Below are 21,534 nucleotides of genomic sequence, written 5' to 3'. Positions count from 1 at the left end.
TTCCCGTGGGGCTCTTCCCACGGGCAACACCTGTCGGTGAGCGACGCGTCGTGGAAAACCGGCATTTGCCTTTTCCTTGACGAAAATGTACCCCGGGGGTCGTTCTGTTTGTGCCACGGGGATGTGGGCACCTGGTGGGGGGCTCCCTCGCCCCCGCGGGTGCTTCCAGCGTTTACGTTCCCGTGTCTGCGGGGAGGTTTCGTCAAGAGCGAGCGGGGAGGCGGCCGCGTGCTTGGGCGTTTGCGCCAGGTCCCGTCGTGCCGCTTCCCAGAGGGCTTCAGCGGCTGTCGTTGCGAGTAGCTCCGCTTTTCCTTGAAGGCCTGCTGGTTTTTGTTGCTCAACGCAGAGAAAAAGGGACAACGAAGCAAAAAAAAAAACCCCAGAAATGTTGTTCCCCCTGAATTGTCTTGTCCTGCCAAACTGGAAGGGCAGTCCTGCTACGCCTTGCACTGCAGAGTTAACAAGACTTTGGATCAGGGAGCGCGGCGTCTCTTAGCTCGGTCTTGTCTTTTTTTTTATAGTTGCTCCCGCTGTACCTCCAGACATGGATGAGGAAGGCAACAGCACCAGCCTTGAGGTACAGTATGCTCTGCTGTTATTTTCGGACGTGTCTATTTCCCTGTTACTTTTTCCAGAAGCTGAAAGCTGCTCTACCTGATTTGATAACGTTTGGGTAACGTCTTTAGACGCAGTGATTTTACTATGAAAGAACCTTTCCTGGTAAGAGTTTTATCCTTCCAAAAACTTCAAGGTTGGTCCCATTTTTTTACGTGTGCATGGTTTGGGTTTTTTTTTATTTTTTTTTTTTTTTTAACTGCAAACCATTCCCACTTTGCTTCATATTCTAAGCTGTTAGCAGAATGATACGATTTAAGTACCTTTTGCTTCAACAGTACGTTTTTAGCCTAAAGATGGAAGACTTGCGGAATTCTCTGGCAGCTAGCTCTTCTTGCATTTGTTCTTAATCATAAATACAAAACTCATAGTCCAACGAGGCACGTGGTGCTTTCCCTAGAAATGAAAGGCGAGGCCACGGTAGGAAATAGTTCTTCTCAGAACTGAAAAATACATATAACCTACTCGTACGCAGTTAAAAAATGTTCTGTGAAGATCGTCTGTGGTCAGAACGTAGGCATGTGGACCCGTGTGCTTATGAGCTGGAAGGAAGTCTGGTGTTTTGGGCAGTCATCGTTTTAAGGCCGTGCTTTCGGTGCTGATAAGCGTTTTCCTCCCCTCCCTCGAGGGGGTATATCTCGCTGTTTGCCTTTGATTGCAATGCCAAGTTGTTAAACTCTCAGCAGAGCTGCTGGTTCTGTGCTTGGTACCCTGGATGAGCGTGAGCATTATTTATGGAGCTGTATCTTTTTGTTAATTACTGTTAATTCTCATTTTCTTAATGAAATTTCAACATCCTCGCAAAAAGCAGGCAAATGCTATTTATGCTGATACACAGCATGTCACTGCTGCTTTTTCTGGTGAAGCGAGGGTCTTTTCAGGGCTGTTCCACGTGTGGTTTGTCTCCAGGAATTGTCTGAGGGTGTGTAAGGCACCTGTGAAGTCCTTGAATTTCGGTGCTGGCTGTAGCCCTCCTAAGAGAGGTGCTGCAGGCCTGGGCTGATGGGAGGGCCCTGTAGAACTGATGACTTCACTGTGACCTCATACCTGTCTCTCATGCTGCCATGTAACAATAACTGCTTTACGTGTCTCAAGCGTCTGTGCGGTTGCAACCTGTCCGCTTGCTTTCTCTGCTTTTCCGGAAGGATTGTCAGTGCTGGGTGGCGGAGGAGGTTACCCGGAGGGGGGGGGGGGGGGGGGGAATGGCAAGTTTTCTCCGGTGTTTGTGAGAAACCTTGCAAGAATCTCTTGGTTTTTCTTGGAGGTCTGAATTTCTTCTTTCCTTCATTGTTTTTCTGTATTGAGGCGTGAGGGCTCAGCGTGTGCATGTGTTTTTTTAATTCTTTTGCTCATGAATTTGTTTCTTCTCCTCATGTAGCAGCAATGTGACTGTCAGTGGGCAACTACTATTTTTGATATTATTTGAGATCATACAGGTCTGGATAGTAGCAGAACTGTGTGTGTCCCTGACGCTGTCAAGGGGAAATAAATTACGTGACCACAATAGACTTATACCAAGAACTCGCTGTATTTTACCAGAACGTGTTGTATTTGTTGCTAACAAATTTTCACCTTTTTTTTTTTTTCCCAAATTCTTGTGACTTTCCACTACAATCCCACTAATAATAGTCTGATAATAATAGTGATAGAGTTAGTTTGACTAATGTTGGGAAGATAAATTGCCAATATGCTGTGTTAAAGTAACCCAAGAAGACAAACTTGAGGCAGCGATCTGTTTTGAGTTGACTGGTCAGGCAGGAGTTTTATTTGCGCTGTAGAACTGGAACGAATTTCACGAGAGAGACTAGTTTGGCAACTCTCGGCGTGCACTTCATTGTCCCCTTGGTGGCAAAGCTAAATTAAGAGGTCATCCAGATCTGGAACTGAGGGCAAAATCTGGGACCAGAACTGCGTGTAGTACTTAAGAGTCGAGTACTTGTAAGGTTCAAGACTTACAGGAGGACGTATCTGTCCTTGTACTTGGTTTGCTTCCTACTTGTTCCTAATATTTGGTTTGCCTTTTTCCCCCGTTCTGGTAAGTTTTGAGCTGGCATTTGTGAGACTATTGTAACGGCCAGATTTTTTTCCTGAGTAACAACAGTCGGCACAGGTCCCAGGACTGTATACTTGAGGCTGGAGCTTCTTCCCATGTGCATAATTCTCTTTTTATGGTGAATTTAATCTGCTGTTTTATGACTTATTTTCTCAGTCTCATAAAGTCCTTTACATTCAATTCTCGTCCTCGTTGCTCTGAATAACATAGAATCATCAAAAAAAGTTACCACCTCGTTGTTTGACCCTGGTTTAGGACTATTTAGGAATGCGTTGAACTGACACCAACGTAGAACTCCACTAATGACCCCTCTCCACTGAACGTCTTGTGTTTGCAAAGTGGGCTGTAGTTGACAGACAGATGCTGGAAAATACAATCAAGTTGCGCTGTATGTGCCAGGCCAGGCACCGAGGTGTTTTTATGGAGGCTTTTTGCCAGATGTGGGAAACTAATTTCACCTTCCTTTTGGTGCTAGGCTGCGTTACCAGCGGGTGGAACACGAATTCTTCAGTTTGTAGAAGACAGGATACAGACTACTATGGTAATGTATAGCTTTAATCAACTGGATGAGAGATTGTGTGTGCGTAAATAGTGTGTAGCTTCTCGCAAGTTCTAGGAACTCTACTAAGTCACAGTCAGAGTCCGAGTGTTTGTTTCTTCGCTGTCACTGTGCGTGAGGCAGGAATTAATTCCTGTTATTTCATCCCACGTGCATTGAGTTGATCCGCTCACAGATCTTTGGGGGGAAAAATGCTGAATATTTTGCATGTGAGCTTATGAAAATGCTGAATATTTTGCATGTGAGCTTATGAGTGAGACACTGAGGTAGTTTAAACTTCTTGCATGCGTGATGTTTTAATTAAAAATTAGGTATTTACGAATGTGCTTGACTTAGCATCTTGCTGAGCTAAGTGTTCTTCAGCCCTCCAGAAAGTACTTAATTTTTCAACTTCAGAAGTTACTAATTTCTTTCCCCCCTAAATTCCTCTCACAGCTGACCGGAATTGCAATTGGAGCTGCAGTCGCATTATTGCTTATAGCGATTGTTGTGTTTGTCGTTTACAGAAGAGTGAAACAATCTAGTAAGTACTCAATAACTGTGTATGTTTTAAAAGCGGTTTTCTCAGTTATCTTCAGTATTTCTGTAACAACACGTGGTAGATTCTGTGCCGATTTGTAATAATTGCTTGCTGTGAAGGTAGTGGTTCTTGCAGGAAAACAGCTTTAAAAGGATGAAGAACGTGTGTTGATTCACTTACCCAGGTCTGAACATAGAATTCATAACTGTCACGGGCAGGACGCTGGAGGTTTTTATTTCTCTAGTGTATGATAGCCTTAGTATCAGTTGGCGTGCAAATAATTTCAACCCTGCTGCGATTTCGCTGCTATAGTAATGAGAAACGGGTGAATTAGAGGTTTCGTTTGTGAGATTAAAATTACCTGATCCTTGTATCTGTTTAGAGAGCCTTTTTGTCTCCTTCAGTGATTAGGTAGAGCCTCCAGCCAGCTCTTCCTGGTCTGGCGTGGTTAACCGGAGTTGGATAATGAGGTATCTTGTGTTGGTTTAAATTTCAAACGCTGGCCACGAGAGCTTGCTGCTTTGTAGACAGGAGCCACAGCTGTTAGGGAGGTAGCAAAATTGAGAGCCTGGGCTCAGTTTTGTTTCCCTTAGCATAGAGCTGCAGATGGTCTCTGATGCGATGCTTCTCTTTTTCAGAACAACTTCAGCCACATGTGCCTCAGTACAGATTTCGCAAGCGAGACAAAGTGATGTTCTACGGGCGGAAGATCATGAGAAAGGTAAGCGCATCTGGCACGGTGGGAGGGAAGTAAAGATTAAAATCCAGTTCGGGAGGTGTTGTAAACTTTGAAGAAGTACTTCAACTTGCTTAGCCTGGCCCAGGGCCTTCAACCTATAAAATTTCACTGGAATTTTGGGGATGTTTCAGAGCTCCTGGAATTCTGCCTGAATTGCTGATGGAACAGCAATAGCTGCTCTTTCTGGCCAAACCTTACATCTTTCAGGAATATTTGCAGACACTGAGGATAGGGATAAATCTATCTCCACTATGGAGTTGATGTTTTTTATGTATCTATAGTAATCTGTCTTTCCCAGTATTTAGGAGTATATTCAAGATATTCAGTGCCTCGGGATTGTCCCTTTCAGATAATGACTTGCAGTACTGCCGTTACATTCAAAGCTGACACCTTCTTTCCCGTGTGAGTCTATCTGTGGAGCAGATACTCAGATCTACCTTTCTGCAGTCTACCTGTGAAGAGCGCTAAGCACTTCAGCATATGAGCCCTTGTTTTCTTGTTATGAATTGCAAGTAGGACTTGTCATTAGAGACTGTTCAAGAGGGGTTTATCCCAAGATTGACCTCTTTGCCTTGGATTGTCCCAAGGAATACCACCTGTGCGCTCAGGTTCCTGTCCTGATGTTGTTGCTCTCTTATTATTCTGAAAGGTTTCCTCAAGAATTTTCCATCAGTCAGGAATGTGTTTCTGCATAAGTTGGTTAAATCCTTCAAGTCTGTGGCTGCCTGTTTGATATTTAGTTCTGTTTTTTGTTTGTTTGTTTTTTACTTTTGTCTTTGCAAGTGGCTTTTCTTGGGAAATTGCAACAAGAAGGCTTGAGGAAATCTGAAGACAGGCATTTCCTTTAATGGATTAGGTTAATCTTAGTAGGCATGCTAGGTGTTCACCACTGATTGCCTGGATTTCATTTAACTGAGGAGATTAATCTTCCTGCCTTTCTCCTCAAAATACATGCTTCCCTTGAAGCTACTTAGCGTATGCGGAATGTGAGATTCATTTTTTTTCTTATTGACCGTGGTCAAAAGAACTCATCTTTTCAGAGGTGTCGTGAGTGGCTATGTCAGTGCAGAGATTCTGTGTTTGGTTTTGTTACAAGCTTGTGCAATAGGTCCTGGAGGTCGAGGTGACTTCCTTACTCAACGCTTCTCGTACCAAAATCTATGTAGCAACTTCTTGGAACTCCATGCGCAGTTTTAGTATATATGATGCTGTTGATAAAGCCTGACTCTGGAAAGCTGCCTCTAACTTAGGTGGGGACTCTGACCCCTTTTCAGAGTAGCAAATGGTTATTGCCTGCTTGTATCCGTAGATACAAATGGTTGGTGAATGAAAAGGCTGTTTAATTCTGCTCCCTGCCCGCTGTCGGGTGGAGTCAGAGCCAGGGTGCGGGTCCAGTGGACTCTCCAACCCAGGGGAGCTGCGAGGCAGGATTGGGCCTGGCCCCTTCTGGGACCATAGGCAGAGCGCGGGGTGTCCTAGCTGTGCCCTGTGGGATAACCTGCTCGAGTCCAGGTGCGCACTCACATGCTAGGGCACTTAAAAACAACTTCAAATTTAGAATGTAGAAAAAATAAGGTACAGGTGAGTAACCTTGCTTTGTTAGTCACTGCTTGTTGAGGAACTTGTTGTTGCTTGTTGAGTTCACCCTTGTGAACTGCAGCCTTCTGCCTTACACGCTGCTAAACTTCGTTGGGGTGAATTCAAATACTTGGACACTGTGCTGTTTTTAATACTCGGTTCTGGGTCTGTGGGTCATTGTGGAGGGAGGAGATTAGTCCTTGAACGTTGCTTTTGCATTGCAGATCAGGCTTCACGTAGAACTTGGTCAAAAAAGCCCCCAAATGAAAAGAAATTGTGTGTATTGCCAGCATAATTAAAATAATTAATATTAATTAAAATATTAATTAAAATATTAATTTTAATATTCTTTAACGCAGTTGTTTGTATGTAATGCATATAAGTAAAGAATGCTTAGAATTCTACATGGTAAAATCATTTCAGGTAGTTTTTTGTTTGGGGTTTAGACCTTGCTTTTTGCCCTTATTCCTGAATAAGACATAGAATGTTACAAACTAACGTCTGTTGATTGTACTTCATGAATTTTTGATACAATACCAAGATTTTACTTTCTAAAAAAACCAAAAAAAGTGAGCCTCCAAACTAATTAAAGATTAGGGTTTGCTTGTGAGAGAAACTTTTTCCTGGGATTGAAGTCCCCGAGAAACAGACGGAGAGCTAGTAGTGTTTTGAAAGTCACGAATGAGGTTTTTTTCCCTAGGTCTTGCAGTTGTTGCATTTCTCCAGAAGGTGGCACTTAGTAGCTGTTAAAAACAAGTACAAGCCTTGCTGCATCTCTCCGTTGCTGTTTGTCACCAGCTCAAAAATGAACCAGGCCCTAGTCTGTCAGCGTCACAGACTGCCATAGGAGTACTGGAGCTTTAAATGTTACTTCTCTGCCTGATGCTGAGTGTTCCTGAGTGAGAACTGTATCGCTAAGGGGTTTTTTCTCCTCTACCATCCATTACCACTGTAGTAGTTGCTTATTAAAATCAAAGTATACTCCACTTGCTTTCTAGAAAGAAAGTGATCCTGGAGTAGGTGTTGTTCCAATCCTCCAAGGTCTTACATGAGTGCTTCGCTCTGCTCATGTTCTACTGACTTGATAGATAAGTTGGAGCCTTTACAGGGTTGGAACTAGTGGGTTGGGGTTTTTTTGGTTTGTTTTGGTTCTTAGTGAATGTTTTTGTTTTCATTATTTCCTTCTAGGTTACAACTCTTCCAAACTCTCTGGTTGGGAACACTGTGCCTCGTCAAAGGATGCGGAAGCGGGCAAAAGTTTTATCTTTGGCTAAAAGGTACTTGGGCTTTTGGGAAGGGGAAAATTCACGCCGTGGAGGCTGGTTTTGTGGGTTTTTTTTGGTGGTGGTGTGGAACCTGTCCCTAGCATAGCGCTCTTCCATAGCTGCTGTTTTTTCACAGTCCTGTCAGCTGTGCATCGGCCTCGCGTTTTGCTGGGAAGTTTGCTGAAATGGAGTGGTTTATGCACACAGCACTGCCTCTAGTTTTGCTGAAGAAAGGCAGGAAAGGAGCAGTTGGAGGGTGGAATGCTGCTGTTTTATCTACTTGATAATGTGTAACTTGGCGTGGTGTGCATTCAGTATTGCAGTCAACCTGTGGTGTCAGCCATCCTTAAGGCCAATGAGGAGACTTCCTGAATGTTCTGACTTGTCTTTTCCTTCGTAGGATTCTGCGTATTAAGAAGGAGTGTCCAACTCTACAGCCAAAAGAACCACCTCCCTCTTTGCTAGAGGCAGATCTGACTGAATTTGATGTAAAGAATTCCCATTTGCCATCGGAAGTCCTATACATGCTTAAAAATGTTAGGTAATGTTAAATGGAAAGATAAGTTTGGATTTTGGTTTTGACAGATGTTCAAGTGATCTAAATATTTGGCAGCTCATGTCAAGTCTTAAATGTTATCACTGCGTGGTCAGAGTCTTTAAGCAGTTGACTGGAAGTTCATCTGAGCATGAGGAAAGAATAAATTACTTCTAATTTTCTAGAAACATTAAGAAAATAGTTGAGTGTGTTTAAAAAAAAAAAAAAAAAGGATGTAGATTAGTGGCCTAAATTTGGGGATAATGATAATAAAGCTTTTCTAACATGAACAGATTTCTGTTAGTACATTTTTAAAATTCCCTTTAGACTATATCAGACAAGTTTTTGGTACAGAAAGGCATCATAATTGGTAAATGTTAATTGGATACCATATTGACAACTCTCTAAACTGTAGAATCTTTTCTTTCTCTGGCCAAAAAGGTTGTTGCAAACAGAACCAAAGTCAACTTAATCCCCACAGCTCTTTGGCAGGTTGAGAGGAAAGGATGGTCTTTGTGCCCGTTCAGTCGAGTGTTTATATTGCTGACACAGCAAAGAGGATGAGATCTTCAGATCTGTAATACTGGTTTTGTTTGTGTATGTTCATTTTTCTCCCAATTATGACACAATTTAGTCCTGAAGGTCATACATACTGTAATAAACCTGCTATTTAAATCATCTAAACTTTCTACTGCGGAATTACAATCTCCTATGGCTAATTGAAGTTGCAGTAGAGTTTGATTGATTGATCCTGTTAAATGTGAGCTAATGGAGCTGTATGAAGGGCCCTTCCGGTGCTGTGCACAGAATGATCAGGTTTAGACACCTATTTCTGTCTGCCTGGTAGCGACTGACTAGTTTCAGTATTGCAGGAGTCCAGTTGCGTGTTACCTGCAGGAGATGGAATATTCCAAACTTACAAGTATGTGCAGATGACAGGAATTTTTCCCTTTGTTTAGAGTATTTCTGATGTGTTCTGGTTACGTGGACAGGGTAGCTGTATGAAAAGGGAAAGTTCCATAGAATAACTTTTCTCATGCAGCGTGTGAATCCTGCAGGTTTTTATATTTCTTCCCCTTCAAAAGCCATGCTGGTGTTTGCTTGAGGAAGACTGGATATACTTCCTTCTGAGCCTGCTGGCATTGCTCGGAGTGCTACTCAAAAAGGAACTCCAGTATTTACAGTTTTCAGCGTTTCTCAGTGCTCTTGCACTTCTGTCTTGGGGAGCTCTGCTCCGTCTGCCATGCTGTTGAACTGCCGTGCAACAACTGCCTCTGGGGTTCCTCTGCTATTCGTGCCTGGGGGCTTTGCTAATTTAGGAAAGATTTTCCAAAGGCAGTGACGATTTTAGGTTTCCCTTTGCAGAAAAGGGAAGAAGGCTAATATCTCGTTTTCTTTCCTGCAGGGTCCTTGGCCACTTTGAGAAACCCCTTTTCCTGGAACTGTGCAAGCACATGTTTTTTGTGCAATTGCATGAAGGTGAATACATCTTTCGTCCTGGGCAGCTGGATAACAGCATCTACGTTGTGCAGGATGGCAAGCTGGAAGTTTGCATTCAAGAAAGTGTAAGAATAAACTGATGCGTGGTTCTCGAGATCAATCTGTGGCATAGCATATAGGTTGGCATGCATCATTAAGTATTGATTATGCTTAGACATTTGAATCGTGGTGATTTAGAAAGGATTACTTCCAACCCCTCAGGGCCATGATATTTATAAAGATCAAGGTTCTGAGCTGTCGTCCCCCGTGTCTTAGATGAGAGAGCGAAACACAATGCTGATCAGCATTCTGACACGTCCTCACATACTCTTGTTGCATAGTTATTGAGGGAGGACAGGGTGCAAGACTGGCTTTGCATAGCGTTGGAAACATTCTCCTTTTGGATGGTAGTTACATAAAATAGTTAGGTGTACAGATCAGGAGAGACCAACTACGCTTTACTCCATAATATTTTAGCGTGGTAGTTGGCAGGTTTGCCTGGGAGGTGGAAGATTCAGATTCACTTTTGGGTAGACAGGGAAAAGAAATGATGGCTTGTGTTATAGGTGAGTCTTAAAATGTTGACTGCTAGCCCTTGCGATCCCTTCTGCCAATTTAGATTTTTATTTTTTTTCCTTCTTCCCGACTGAACTTTGAGTTTAGCTTTACATGTGAACAGTTTTCTGATGGCTGAAAATGCAGGGGTTTTGTGTTTGTATGTTATCCCAAATTTGCTGATTTCTGTATATTTTTGTATTTTGCTGTTCCTTGTTTTGTACTACCTCTTGACATGTAACCCCTCGATAAAGGGAGCTAATTCTGTCTCAGAGTGAAGGAAACAAGCATCCAAGTTATAATGGGGCACCATTTCTGTTAGGGCTGTTCAGAGTATCTGGGAGAATGACAGCAAGTTAAGCTTTCTGAAATGCTCCATACATGCCAAATATGCAACTGTGAGCCTGCAGTAGCCTTGTATCCTACACTTGCAGGATGGAACAGAAGTGGTTGTTAAGGAGGTGCTGGCAGGAGACAGCGTCCACAGCCTTCTCAGCATTCTCGACGTTATCACGGTAAGTTCTTGAACGTGCAGGTTTTCTGCAGTGCTGCTTTATGTCACAGAGCCTGCGGGGGGAGTAGACTTTCAATATTGCTAGGAAAGAATCAGAATGGAACGTGCTTCTTTGACCAATTCTTTTCCTCCTCCCAGGCCTTCACGGCTGTAAACTTAGCTGTGTGGTGTGTAAGTTGGTTGTGAAACGTGTATGCTTGACAATGTAACACTGGCTATTTCTGATAAGCAGTAGGATTTGAATTACTCTTTTATGGCTGGAAAAGTGAGGTATGGTTTGATTTGCTCAAGGTCACAAAGCAGTCAGGAGGAGGACCAGGTTAAGGCCCAGAAGTCCAGGCTTTCACACCGTTTGATTTGTTACTTGCTAAAGTTATTTTTATTTAGTCTAATGAAAATAAATCTGACAGTTGTTATCATTGTAATTATACTGTGAAACCAGTTGATGGATTTAATTTTTTCCTAATGTGTTAATGTTGCTGGTGACCATCTGAAGGTTGTGCTCTTTGGCAGGCAACAAGATGAGCTAAATGCTAGCTGGTCGTATTTATTGCACAAATTAGTGGTGTGGATTTTGTTTCAGTTGGAATTACAATGATGGTTTTGCTGAAATTGTCACAGTGCATCTATTTAGGAATACCTAAATTGAAGGTGGTGAATTAATCATCTTCGATAATAAGCAAGTACTTAAAGTGCTTACTTGAAGGATTTTGATAGTAGAGAGGATGAAGATAATCTAGTCAGTAAGTTGTTCGTGTTTGACCTTGTATCATGTTTCTCTTGTGCTTGGCTGTCTCCTTTCATTAAAAGGTACTGTTATTCTATGTGTAAGTAGTTTTAATGATTCTGTAAAGTGTTCTTTGCCACTTTCAGATGCAAGCATATATCTATATATATAATTTCCATAAAACCTATCGAAAGCAATAAACAATTTTTAAGCTTGGTCACGCTTTCTTCTGTAGAAAGTAGTGGCATGTGAATAATTTGGACTGTACAAGTCTAGTTCTTGCTGTCAAATCCATATTAATAGCAGATTTAGAGGTATTTTTGCCCTTGTTACTTCCACCAGTAAATTTTCTTAATATTCTAAAGAGCAGGACCATCGTATAGGAACATGAATACTAGTCATGTTCTCTTCCTATATTCCTTTTGAATAAACAAGAAGAAATCCTTCTTGTATAACAGTGGTTTGTGGTTTTGGTTTTTTTAAAGGGTGGTTGCCATTCGTTTTGTGTTGTGTGTTTTTTGTTTTTTTAATTCTCATTCTCTCTTTTTTTTTTTTTCTCTTTCTCATTAGTTATACCACTGGTAAATCAGAAAATAAAAATTATTGAAGGTGTGTTGAAAAGGGTTATTAGTGTGCAGAAAAGTATATAACCAAAAACCTTGCAAATTTTTTTGCTAAAGTAACTTATTCTCATTTATTTTTTTACAGCTCTCTCTCCTCTCCCTGTTTCCCAGCTCTGTGAACTGGTTGTTTTATTTCTGTTTTCCTCTCCCTTATGCTCCTTGCTGACTTCAGGTATAGGAGTAGCATGAAAATGGGCAAGGAGAGAGAAAGTAGCATTGATCAAAATAGAGGAAACTTCTCAGTGGCATTCCAAATTAGCAAATGAATCTTAGAACTTCCTGCAGATACCATAACCTTAATTTTCACTGTACCACCAAACACAGGGATCTGACATGAAGAAAGAATGTATTCAGAGAGGATTTGAGTTGTCTGAGCTGAATTTGTGATTCCTTTGACTGATTTTGTAACACATGACGTCAGGCTGGTTCCCCACTTGGTTGAGATGTGTGCAAGAAAATTGAGGTTGCCGCCAGAAGTGGCGACCTCTTGTTGGATCTAAAAGAAAGGTCACGCAAGAGGTACTTTTCTAATTTAATGTTCCAATTTTTTAAATGGAAAAGTCCCCTTAGATCTACTAAATACAAAGATACCAGCTGTGACATAAGAGACTTGTTCTGTATTTCACCTATTCTGAGAACAGGTAAGTGCTGCTTTCTCAAAACCGGACGGAGAAATTGGAGGCTTTGAATCCAGGCAGAGGCTAGCCCTTCCCTGGTATTTTGGAACAATTCTGTGTTGTAGTTAATCCGACTCTGAACTGATACTGCCTCAAATATTAAAGAAGTCTCTGAACTGAACATTGGTGATGTGCGTGCGAGTGTTTTCAGAAGCTGATGCTGAGTGCTCACTCTGCCCCTGTGTGCAGTCAGATCTGTTTCCTGAATGGTGAATTTTCATTCAGAGTTAAACGGGACAAATAGAGGCGGCGTTTGATGCTGATTGCTGGAGCTTTGGGTTTTACTCTTCCTTTGTCCTCCATGTGGAGATGGTATTTGGAAAACTGTGAGGAGGTGGCATAGTTGGAATGAAAAAGAAGAGACTGGGAGGAATATTGAATAATTGCCAGTGACTGAGGGGAAAAAAATGAAAGTCTGAGGGTTAAAAGAAGCTGAAAAAGCACTTGGATAAAGGTGAACCTGCAGGGCTCAAGTCTGTTTAAATGACAGTGGACAAGACAGATGAGGTTATAAAGAAGCAATTGATTGCTGCAAGAACTTTGGGTTGCAGCAGTGTTGGTGTAGTGTGGAGGAAGATGAAATCCAAGCAATGGGAATAGAGAGAATATGCCAGGTTTTTGGGTACAAAAAGGAGTTACCACTCCAAGTGCGAGAATGTAAGGCACCTGTCTCTTGTAGCAGATTTCTTAACAAATTCATTTGGATTTGGCCATTGGCTGTCATCTGGATTCAGCTACTACTTTAGCTGTGACATTTGTCACCTACAATATTTAATTACTCCACAGCTCTTAGAGCAAGACAGAAGTAAATAGTTATCTGTGTTGAGAACAAAAAGTTCTCTGTTGAAAAACCCCTAGTTCACTACTGATTATAACTTAACTGTTCCTTGTGACCTCAGTGTGTGATTGTAAAATATTGTAATTTAAACGTGGCATTCTCCGTGTGCGGCTGATTACATTATATTTGAGAGAACTGACAATTACGGGAACATTTCCTCTTTGCGTTCCTCTGACAGCTTTTAGCATGTTCCAGACCAGTTAGACATGGTGGTTGGCCCTTTCAACAGCAGGCTGCTCTCATGGAGGGATTTCGAAAAGGAAAAATTATACGCTGAAAAACTGGAGGGATAGGCTGTTCTTTGGAGAAAAAGGCTGCTGCATCATTACCTGTTGTTATCCTTAAACTGGTTTTCTGAGAGACTGTCAGCATTGGTCTGTCCTCAAACAAGCACTGTTCAGAAAAAACACCAAACACTTCACTGGGTAGAACGTAGGCCATATAAATGTGATATACAGTGCTTATTTTGCCCTTTTGAATAGCTATTATGGAACACACTTAAACTTAGTGTGTTATCGCTTATCCTTTGTCCAGCAACTAAAGATTTAATAGATTTCTTTAGTTTTTCATTATGTATTGGGTATAGAAATTGGTAGGAAATACAGTTGATGGCAAGTATAGCGATGTATGTACTTAAAAGCAGACTATATACATTTTCTTTTACATTTGAGTATAAGGAGAATTCCAAACTACTTCTTCGTCTGAAGCCAGGCTTTAAACTGGCCTGTAAAAGAGGAATGTTGCATTTATTTTTGGTACAGCAAAAGGCACAGAAATGTAATTTGTTAATTTCTTTACTTAATGAAAACTGAGGATGCCTGGTAGCTTTGCACTGTAGGTCAAAGAGATGTTTAAAATTTCAAATCCCTCAGGAACTTGAAAATCAAAGCTATAAATATCATCCCCAGATTTTATAAAAAGGTCAGCTGAAGTTGGTGTAATTAAGAAATTGGTTCCAATTAATTTAATTTAATTTTAGAATCTGTTTCATCGTGACTTCCAGACCAGCAAGGCAGACAGAGCTGTAGCTTTATTTTCCAGAGTGGTTATAGCTGTACAGAATGTATCTTGTTTGGTTTTGCTGTGTTCTTCAGGCAGAAATTCTTTTGCAGTGATTGTTTTTAGTTGTCTGATGCTCTGGAAGACTTGCAGGTTTTCCCATTTGTAATCAGCATTTAGCATCTGTGTGTTCAGTGTTTGGAAAAATTTGCCTTCTGCTGCTCAGGAGGAATGAAAGCTTCAGAAGCTGTAAGGTGACTGTGTTAAAGTAGAAACTCCATTTCTTCCTTAGCTCCTGCTCCATACCACAAAAGGACTCCTTTTATCTGAATAAATCAGTGTTTCATGTATTAGTAAATGAATTCATGACTTACAGATATTCTTTTCAGCATTTACTCATGGGGTAGAAGGGGTATTGTCTGGAGTTTTTTATCCAAGTGTTTGGCCGTAGATTTTTGTTACAATCTATTTTGATTCAAGGGGGAAAATCCTACAGCAGAGGCTTGCCTTCCAGTGTAAAAATCTCTGTATTCTACCCACTTACAGTTTTATCTTTCATTGGTTTGTTAATTCTCCATCTGTTCTTCGAGCAACTCAGGATGGTCTGGGCCCAGTTTATGTCAAGTAAAGAGAAGCTGTTTGGCTTTGTCATTTGGAATATTTCATATATATATATATATATATGAATGTATATGGAGATACATATATATATATCTCTTAGAACACAAGAAGCCTGCTTGGTTTTTGTCTTATTCCATTATGTATGTAATTACTATACGATTTTGTTATATTTTTTGCTGATTGTGTGAGTCTATGATTGTTATTGAAGCAAATAGCTTGGTCGTCAGTACAGATAATAAAACCAACAAAACCTCTTTTCTCTGCAGTCTGGAATAGCTGGAAGTTGAAATACTTCTGAAGCCTGGCTTTGTCTGTAATAAAACTGTAACAGAGTTGACAGACTAGCCAGTTCCCTTTAACCTGATACACCTTCTTGTAGCTCTTATTTCTTTACCTCTGTCTCTGTTTAATGCTAGTGAAATTGCTGGTGTGAATTCACTTGACCATGCTGCCCTCATTACACCACCTGTAGGTCATGGGGCATAAGTTCAAGGCTTTTTGTGGTCGGATGGTGTCTGTCAAGCATATACAATATCAAAGTAGAAATTTGGGAAGCGATTGGGAAGAATTGGGTCAGATAATTGATGGATTAACCTTGCGTCTCTGAAACTTTCTAATAGGGTCACCCTGCTCCTTATAAAACGGTCTCAGCCCGAGCAGCCATTCCGTCCACTATATTGCGACTTCCAGCAAGTGCCTTTCAAGATGTCTTCCAGAAATATCCTGAAACTCTTGTTAGAGTGGTACAGGTAAGCTTCGCTCTTAAGTAGAATTGGGGGGACGGGGGGGAATCACTTTAATTTCAAAGTTACAAGGAAGACATTCTGAAGTTCGGCAAGCTCATCATCCTTTTGCAGATATGGAACTGTTCAGCATAGCTTCTTTTCAAGATTTGGACTAGTTCTGCTATTCCTCTCACTCTTAGAGCCCTCAACTTAATGATCTCAGCATTAATCATGTACAGGAAGAAATAATTCATATATATATATACACACACACACATTGAATCAGTTTCTGCATGTGATAGTGTCTCGAATCAGCCTGACCTGCACTGTGGTCCTGGTGGAGTAGAATGTGCTGATGTGGGCTCTGCATGATGGTTATGCACCAACAAGGCTTCAAAATGGCTTGGAATATGGAAAAGACTGTCGCATATTCTGAAAAAGGACTGATGTACCCTCAGAAGCTGTTTGTTGAGGGATGACGCTTTGTAAAATTCACAAAATTCAGACTGACATGTGAATTTCCACTTCAGAAGCAATTGTCAGCACCTGAGGAAAGAGCTGTGCTTTGTACTAGTTTTAAGTTCACCTCCCCTTGCTTTACAGGAGCTTAGACGGTTTTCAGGTGAGCACTGCAAATATGTTTTGTACATCCTGCAAGTGGAAGCTAGTGCAGGGACTTGTGTATTAATGATTTCATTTTGGAGAGCTTGCCAAGTGGCACATTGTCCCACAGGTGTAATAGTCAAATGGGTGCACGTGACCTGATCAGTCATGCTGGTCTGTCCTTCTGTTTTACTGTCGCTTCTACATCTTTTTGTCCTTGCAAACTGTTCTAGTATCTGGATGATTTATGACTGACACTTGAACCTCCTTATACTGATGGTTGAGGAGAACAGATCATTATACCAATTTAATTTGCTCTGTGAGAGCTGATACAAAAAAGAGGATGGCTAAAGAGTGGGAATAAGCTGCCAGGGCAGAGGAAGGTCAGGTGGCAGTGATGTCTTATGCTAGTTTAGAGTGTTTGTAGAGCAGTAGCACAGGCTCTGTATGGGGAAAGCTGAAATAATTTTTTTTAATGAGGGGGGGCAAAAATGGAAGCAAATGCATTTATTTCAAGGCATGTTTATTATTAACGTTTACAGAAAGCAAAAGGCATTATTTGGTGTTTGGAAATAAGGCTTTGGATTCTTGTGCCATTGAATGATTGTGAAGTCTTTGGTAAATCACTTGGATCTATCTTTGCCACAATTTATCAACTGCTAAAAAGGAATTTCAGCTTAGGGTACAGTCTGTATTTTATAACGTGCCTTCAGGTGCTCTGGTACATAACTGTATCTAAATGCAAGAAGGAGTGTGGGAGAATACTAAATCCATTCCTGTTGCTTCTTGATTTCCCATTTCTAGATCATCATGGTAAGGCTGCAGAGAGTGACATTCCTCGCTTTGCACAACTACCTTGGTCTGACTACTGAGCTCTTCAATTGTGTAAGTTTGGGGTACATTTTGTCTGCTCTTACTATGCAGCCTGTCTGTGACTCAGCACAGAGAGGTTCTTCTTTTTTCAGAAGATAGATCTTACATATTAATTTAATAATGACAGTACTTGAGAAGTAAGGTACTTGCTATAACCAGCCCATAAAATCTAGCCTATGCTGATGCCTGGGGAATTGGGGGGAAGGGGACAAGCTTAAATTTCAAAAGTTTGAAGAAGTGCATCACTTCAAACTGGTGTATGTGCATCGCTGTGCACATACGTCAGTATGTTTCAGCAAGTCCTGATGTGTTAATGATACTGAGTCACTTCTACCTATAACAGTTCGAAGGATGATCTACCCTTGGTAGAAGAGGATCAGGTCAGGGAATACTTAAGCAAAATGGGCATACGTAAGTCCATGGGCCATGATGGGACGCACCTAGGAGTGCTGAGGGAGCTGGCAGATATCATTGCAAGGCCACCCTCGATAGTCTTTGATGGATCACTACATCTGGGAGAAGTGCCCCAGGGGTCAATACAGGGTCCAGTCCTGTTTAACATGTGTGGGTGTGTGTTTTATGTTTGCCTTTTCACCTTGCTGCTTGCAGCAGAGCCAAGCCATCCCGCTCATCTCCGTGGCGAGTGTAACATCTGGAGGAAGTTCAAGCAAAGCAGTAAAAAGACAAGTGTCTAATGTATCAGAGGAAGACCGTGGAGAAAAGTTTGAAAAGGCTGGGGAAGCACTGGAAATAGGTAATATTTCTGGAAGTGTGTAGTAACTGTCCTTTGTGATGTTCTTTACTCGTTGTGCTATTCATCAGAGGATTTTTACTTGATTAGTTAGGGCTTATCTTAAATCAGTTTCAGGTTTGAAGTTTTTGGATAGTCCTTAGCTATAATAGGAAATTATTACTGTGTTGTTAATGATATCAAGGGGTGAGGGGAAGGGATAAAAAAAAGTGGCTCCTAATGTTGACTTCATAGGAGGAGCTGTGAAAATTCTGCACTCTAGGTAGTAGCAGAAGAATTGCTGGATGTGTGTAGGCGTTGGGGTTGAAGTGTCTGTACGGAAGCTGAACCTAGGAAAATACATTGAGTTGAATTTTGCCTCTGAACCTGAAAAATTTTTTTTAATTAAATCAAAAGCGGGAAGCAGGCTTAAACAATGTTTAACATTGATGTTTCAAAACCTTTAACACAGCCTTTAAGTTTTAAAAGTGGGTAGCGAGAGGTTCTTGCTGTCAATGAAACTTATTTTATTAGGGAGTACCGTGTGTTTACATTCGTGTAACTTTTGTTTCTAAATTTCAGATGCGTTGAAGATTTCTGGTACAGAAAACTCTGAGCATGCTTTCAGGAGAAGCCTTTCTTCACCTCCCTATGCAGGGTCTGCAGAGGCTTCTAGTAAGTAGTGCTTGGCAAAATTGTGGGAAATATGTAATGTATCTAATCATATTGAGGAAGACACATGGTCTCTGGAGCACTGGGTTAGATAATCTTCCTGTTTATGTTAGATAATCATCTTGCAGTAGTACTGCTTCCTAACTCATTTGTCAAGAACTTATTTTCTGAAGTAACAAATGGACTATTATCTAAGAGAGCATTCCCTTGCTGTGTTTATTAGCCGTGGGGAACATACAGTAATTTGGCTACTGAGAGACCTGCAAATGAAGAGCTTTATTAATTGATATAACTGAAACAAAGTGAGTTATGATGATATGTTATCATCTTTCATGCAGAAGATGACACACGATTCTTGCTTGGCTGATTGTCCCAAAAAGCACATTACATGGCTTTGTTGCTTTTAGAAGACTGTTTTTTGAGTGGGTAATAAAGGTGATTTATCATTGGATGCTCTGATGAGACATTTATGAGGCTGAGCTGTTTTGATGCTGCAGTATTCACTTCAGTGAACTTCAGTCATCTCTGCTGTAGACATCTTGCTCTGAGCCAGTTGTTTAGGTTAGCTTTATGTTCAAGGTAGAGAAACTGGAACTTCTCGGGTGAACCATAAAAGGAAGGAATCTCTTTCGTTAGCTGAGCACCAAACTAACCATCTTGAGGCAGTTGTAACGTCGTGCTTAGATACTGTAGTCATTATGGAGTTATTGTTAGTAGAGAAGTCTTTTAAAGTTTAATCTGTGGAATGAAGGTACCCTGGATACCTTAGAAGATACATGTATTGCCAACATTGACTATTAAATGGTTAAGGAGATAAGATCATACTATGAGGGGTTAGAGAGTACGGAGGCAAGGAGAGAGGAGGGAGACAGGCTGAGGCAGCCCTCAGCGTTGAGGGCTTTCCCCAGTGTAAGGTTTCTAACACTTGTTGCTATCCAGTTAAGTTGGTGGTACGTAGAGAAGAGAAGAACGGGTAGTAGCATCCTGCTTCATTTTTAACAATAGAGAGTTGATTCACTTTCTCTTCAGTTTCTGCTGTGCAAATGTACAATGTCCCAGTTACAGTTTTTCATAACTTCCATGTTACTGTCCAGAGGGATGGATGTGGCAGAGAAGTTAGGATTTTGGCTAGTGATAAGTAGATCATCTTTCTAAACCAGGGAAACAAATTAAGGGAAAATATTGAAGTGACCCGTGCAAGACTTGGGTTTATTTTCATATGTCTTAGGTTGTTTTGCACTATGCATTATAAAATGTACCAGCAGACTTGATTTAGCGGTGGATTCAGTAACGCTTACTCTGAACATAGCCATTTTTCCACCAGGTAAATAAAGTAGTTCAGTGAGATCTGCCTATGCAGCCCTGTAACGCTTCTAAGGTAGAGTCCATGTGTGTTCTTAGAAGCTTTTATGTGGAAGGATCCCTGCATACTTAACAGTGAATATGTCCATTTGTCCTTCCTTTCATGTGTCATAAGAGTTATGTCAGGGTACACAGAGCTTAGCAGAGAGAGAAAATTAATTTTTACCGACAGAAGGAGCATATCTAATTGGGTAATTATGATTTGCCTCAGTTAACGGAGCTGATTTCTGTTCACTGCACTGAGGTTATAGTCACTGTTTAGCTTGCGCGGAAAGTATCTTGATTTCTGTAAGGAAAGGATCAAGATTTTGCTTCAGATTCTATTCCACTACCTTACTGTGTGTTCAGACTCCATGGGAATATTGACTGTGTTTATTATTGATTCAGAGAGAGGAGAACTGTCTGTTGTTAGAGTCATACAGGTGCTATTATCTCAGCATCTCTTTGATTTGCTTGGCTCATTAGAATTAACCAAAACTGCTAAAAATGACTTTGGGGAAAACATTTTTGCCTCAGTTGCTCCTGAGGTTGGGGTGTAATTTGTTCTTCTGTTTTTTGTATAGCTATCTAACTTGAAACATAACAATTGTGTAGATGAGGAAATAGGATCCTGCCAACTTAGGATAGTCTACTTTTTAAGTATACTAACCCTTTATGTGCAGAAACATGTAATTAAGTCATGTAGAGTATCTGGGCTGGGGGACAGAAGAAGTAGATGAACCAAAAAAACCAACGGGATCTTTTGTATGTGGTAACTTCATCAGTTTTATTGTTCCTGGAAGTAAATGTTCCCAACTTAATTTTTTTAAGGTTAAATATCAGTTATCTTTTATTGGTTTGTTTGTCGGGGATTTTTTTATCAAGAGTTAAGAGAAGCTGCTTTTCCTTCTCAAAACTGAATATCAGTTATCTTTTATTGGTTTGTTTGTCCGGGGATTTTTTATCAAGAGTTAAGAGAAGCTGCTTTTCCTTCTTCAAAACTGAAGCCGTGACCCTACAGCATGCATGCAGGAGCACAGGACCACCTGCATTAGGAAAAGCAGGTAGTTCAGTGAGCGAGTACTTGGAAGGAAAGAGGCAGCTGAAATACTGCCAGGGACTGTGTCAGTTGCCATTGTTTTTGCAGTGACTTCCATACCAGCAGTGTGTGGGATACCAGCGAGCATGTGTTCATCAAACAGGATTGCATTCCACTCTTGAGTTTCCCACTGCCTTCTGTTCTTTTGACTCAACAGTTCTAGTTAAAGCTTGTTCTGCTGTATCCTTTCTAAATCCCATTTGAGCAATAAGACAGTTTAATTAATCACTGTGTGGGAAGCTCGTATCTATGACTGAGATGGAGACTTCTACTTTGAATAGAAGTCTAGTAGACATAAGCTTTCACTCTTAGAATGCCTCCTCTTTTTCCTCTCTCTGATTTTTTTAATATGCACAGCTATGTAGAGGATGCTTTTCATGCCTACGTGCCCATTATCAGATTATTTAGGTTTAACCTGAGAAGTGTGTGTTTAGATTTAATGTGCACTTGGTGTATTGGGGCTTAGTAATTATGCTGACACTGTGATTTGTGGGGCAGTATAATTGACAGGTAGTCAAATCAGCCCATATGGAGTTCCATGCTGCTATTTCTACTAGCCTAGCTTTTTTTGTTTATAACTAATTTAGGGTCTTT

The 21,534-nt window shown here is 41.0% G+C and overlaps 1 protein-coding gene across 1 annotated transcript in view; it reads left to right on the top strand.

The window, feature by feature from the left end:
- The first annotated feature begins 525 nt into the window (after positions 1-525).
- PNPLA7 (patatin like phospholipase domain containing 7) overlaps positions 526-21,534 on the top strand; it is a 128,147-nt gene continuing 107,138 nt past the window's right edge. The window contains exons 1-12 of the mRNA XM_009283607.2: positions 526-577; positions 3,144-3,209; positions 3,663-3,750; positions 4,386-4,468; positions 7,253-7,341; positions 7,730-7,870; positions 9,270-9,429; positions 10,333-10,413; positions 15,518-15,646; positions 17,030-17,110; positions 17,708-17,852; positions 18,411-18,503. Coding sequence (XP_009281882.1) covers positions 545-577; positions 3,144-3,209; positions 3,663-3,750; positions 4,386-4,468; positions 7,253-7,341; positions 7,730-7,870; positions 9,270-9,429; positions 10,333-10,413; positions 15,518-15,646; positions 17,030-17,110; positions 17,708-17,852; positions 18,411-18,503 — 1,189 coding nt within the window. The 5' untranslated portion in view covers positions 526-544. The remainder of the gene's footprint in view (positions 578-3,143; positions 3,210-3,662; positions 3,751-4,385; positions 4,469-7,252; positions 7,342-7,729; positions 7,871-9,269; positions 9,430-10,332; positions 10,414-15,517; positions 15,647-17,029; positions 17,111-17,707; positions 17,853-18,410; positions 18,504-21,534) is intronic.

This window comes from Aptenodytes forsteri, unplaced genomic scaffold (genome assembly GCF_000699145.1).
Source record: "Aptenodytes forsteri isolate BGI_AS27 unplaced genomic scaffold, ASM69914v1 Scaffold518, whole genome shotgun sequence".
Classification (NCBI taxonomy): Eukaryota; Metazoa; Chordata; class Aves; order Sphenisciformes; family Spheniscidae; genus Aptenodytes; species Aptenodytes forsteri.
The sequence above is the reverse complement of the archived record's forward strand: the minus strand, read 5'-3'. Positions and strand labels throughout refer to the sequence as shown.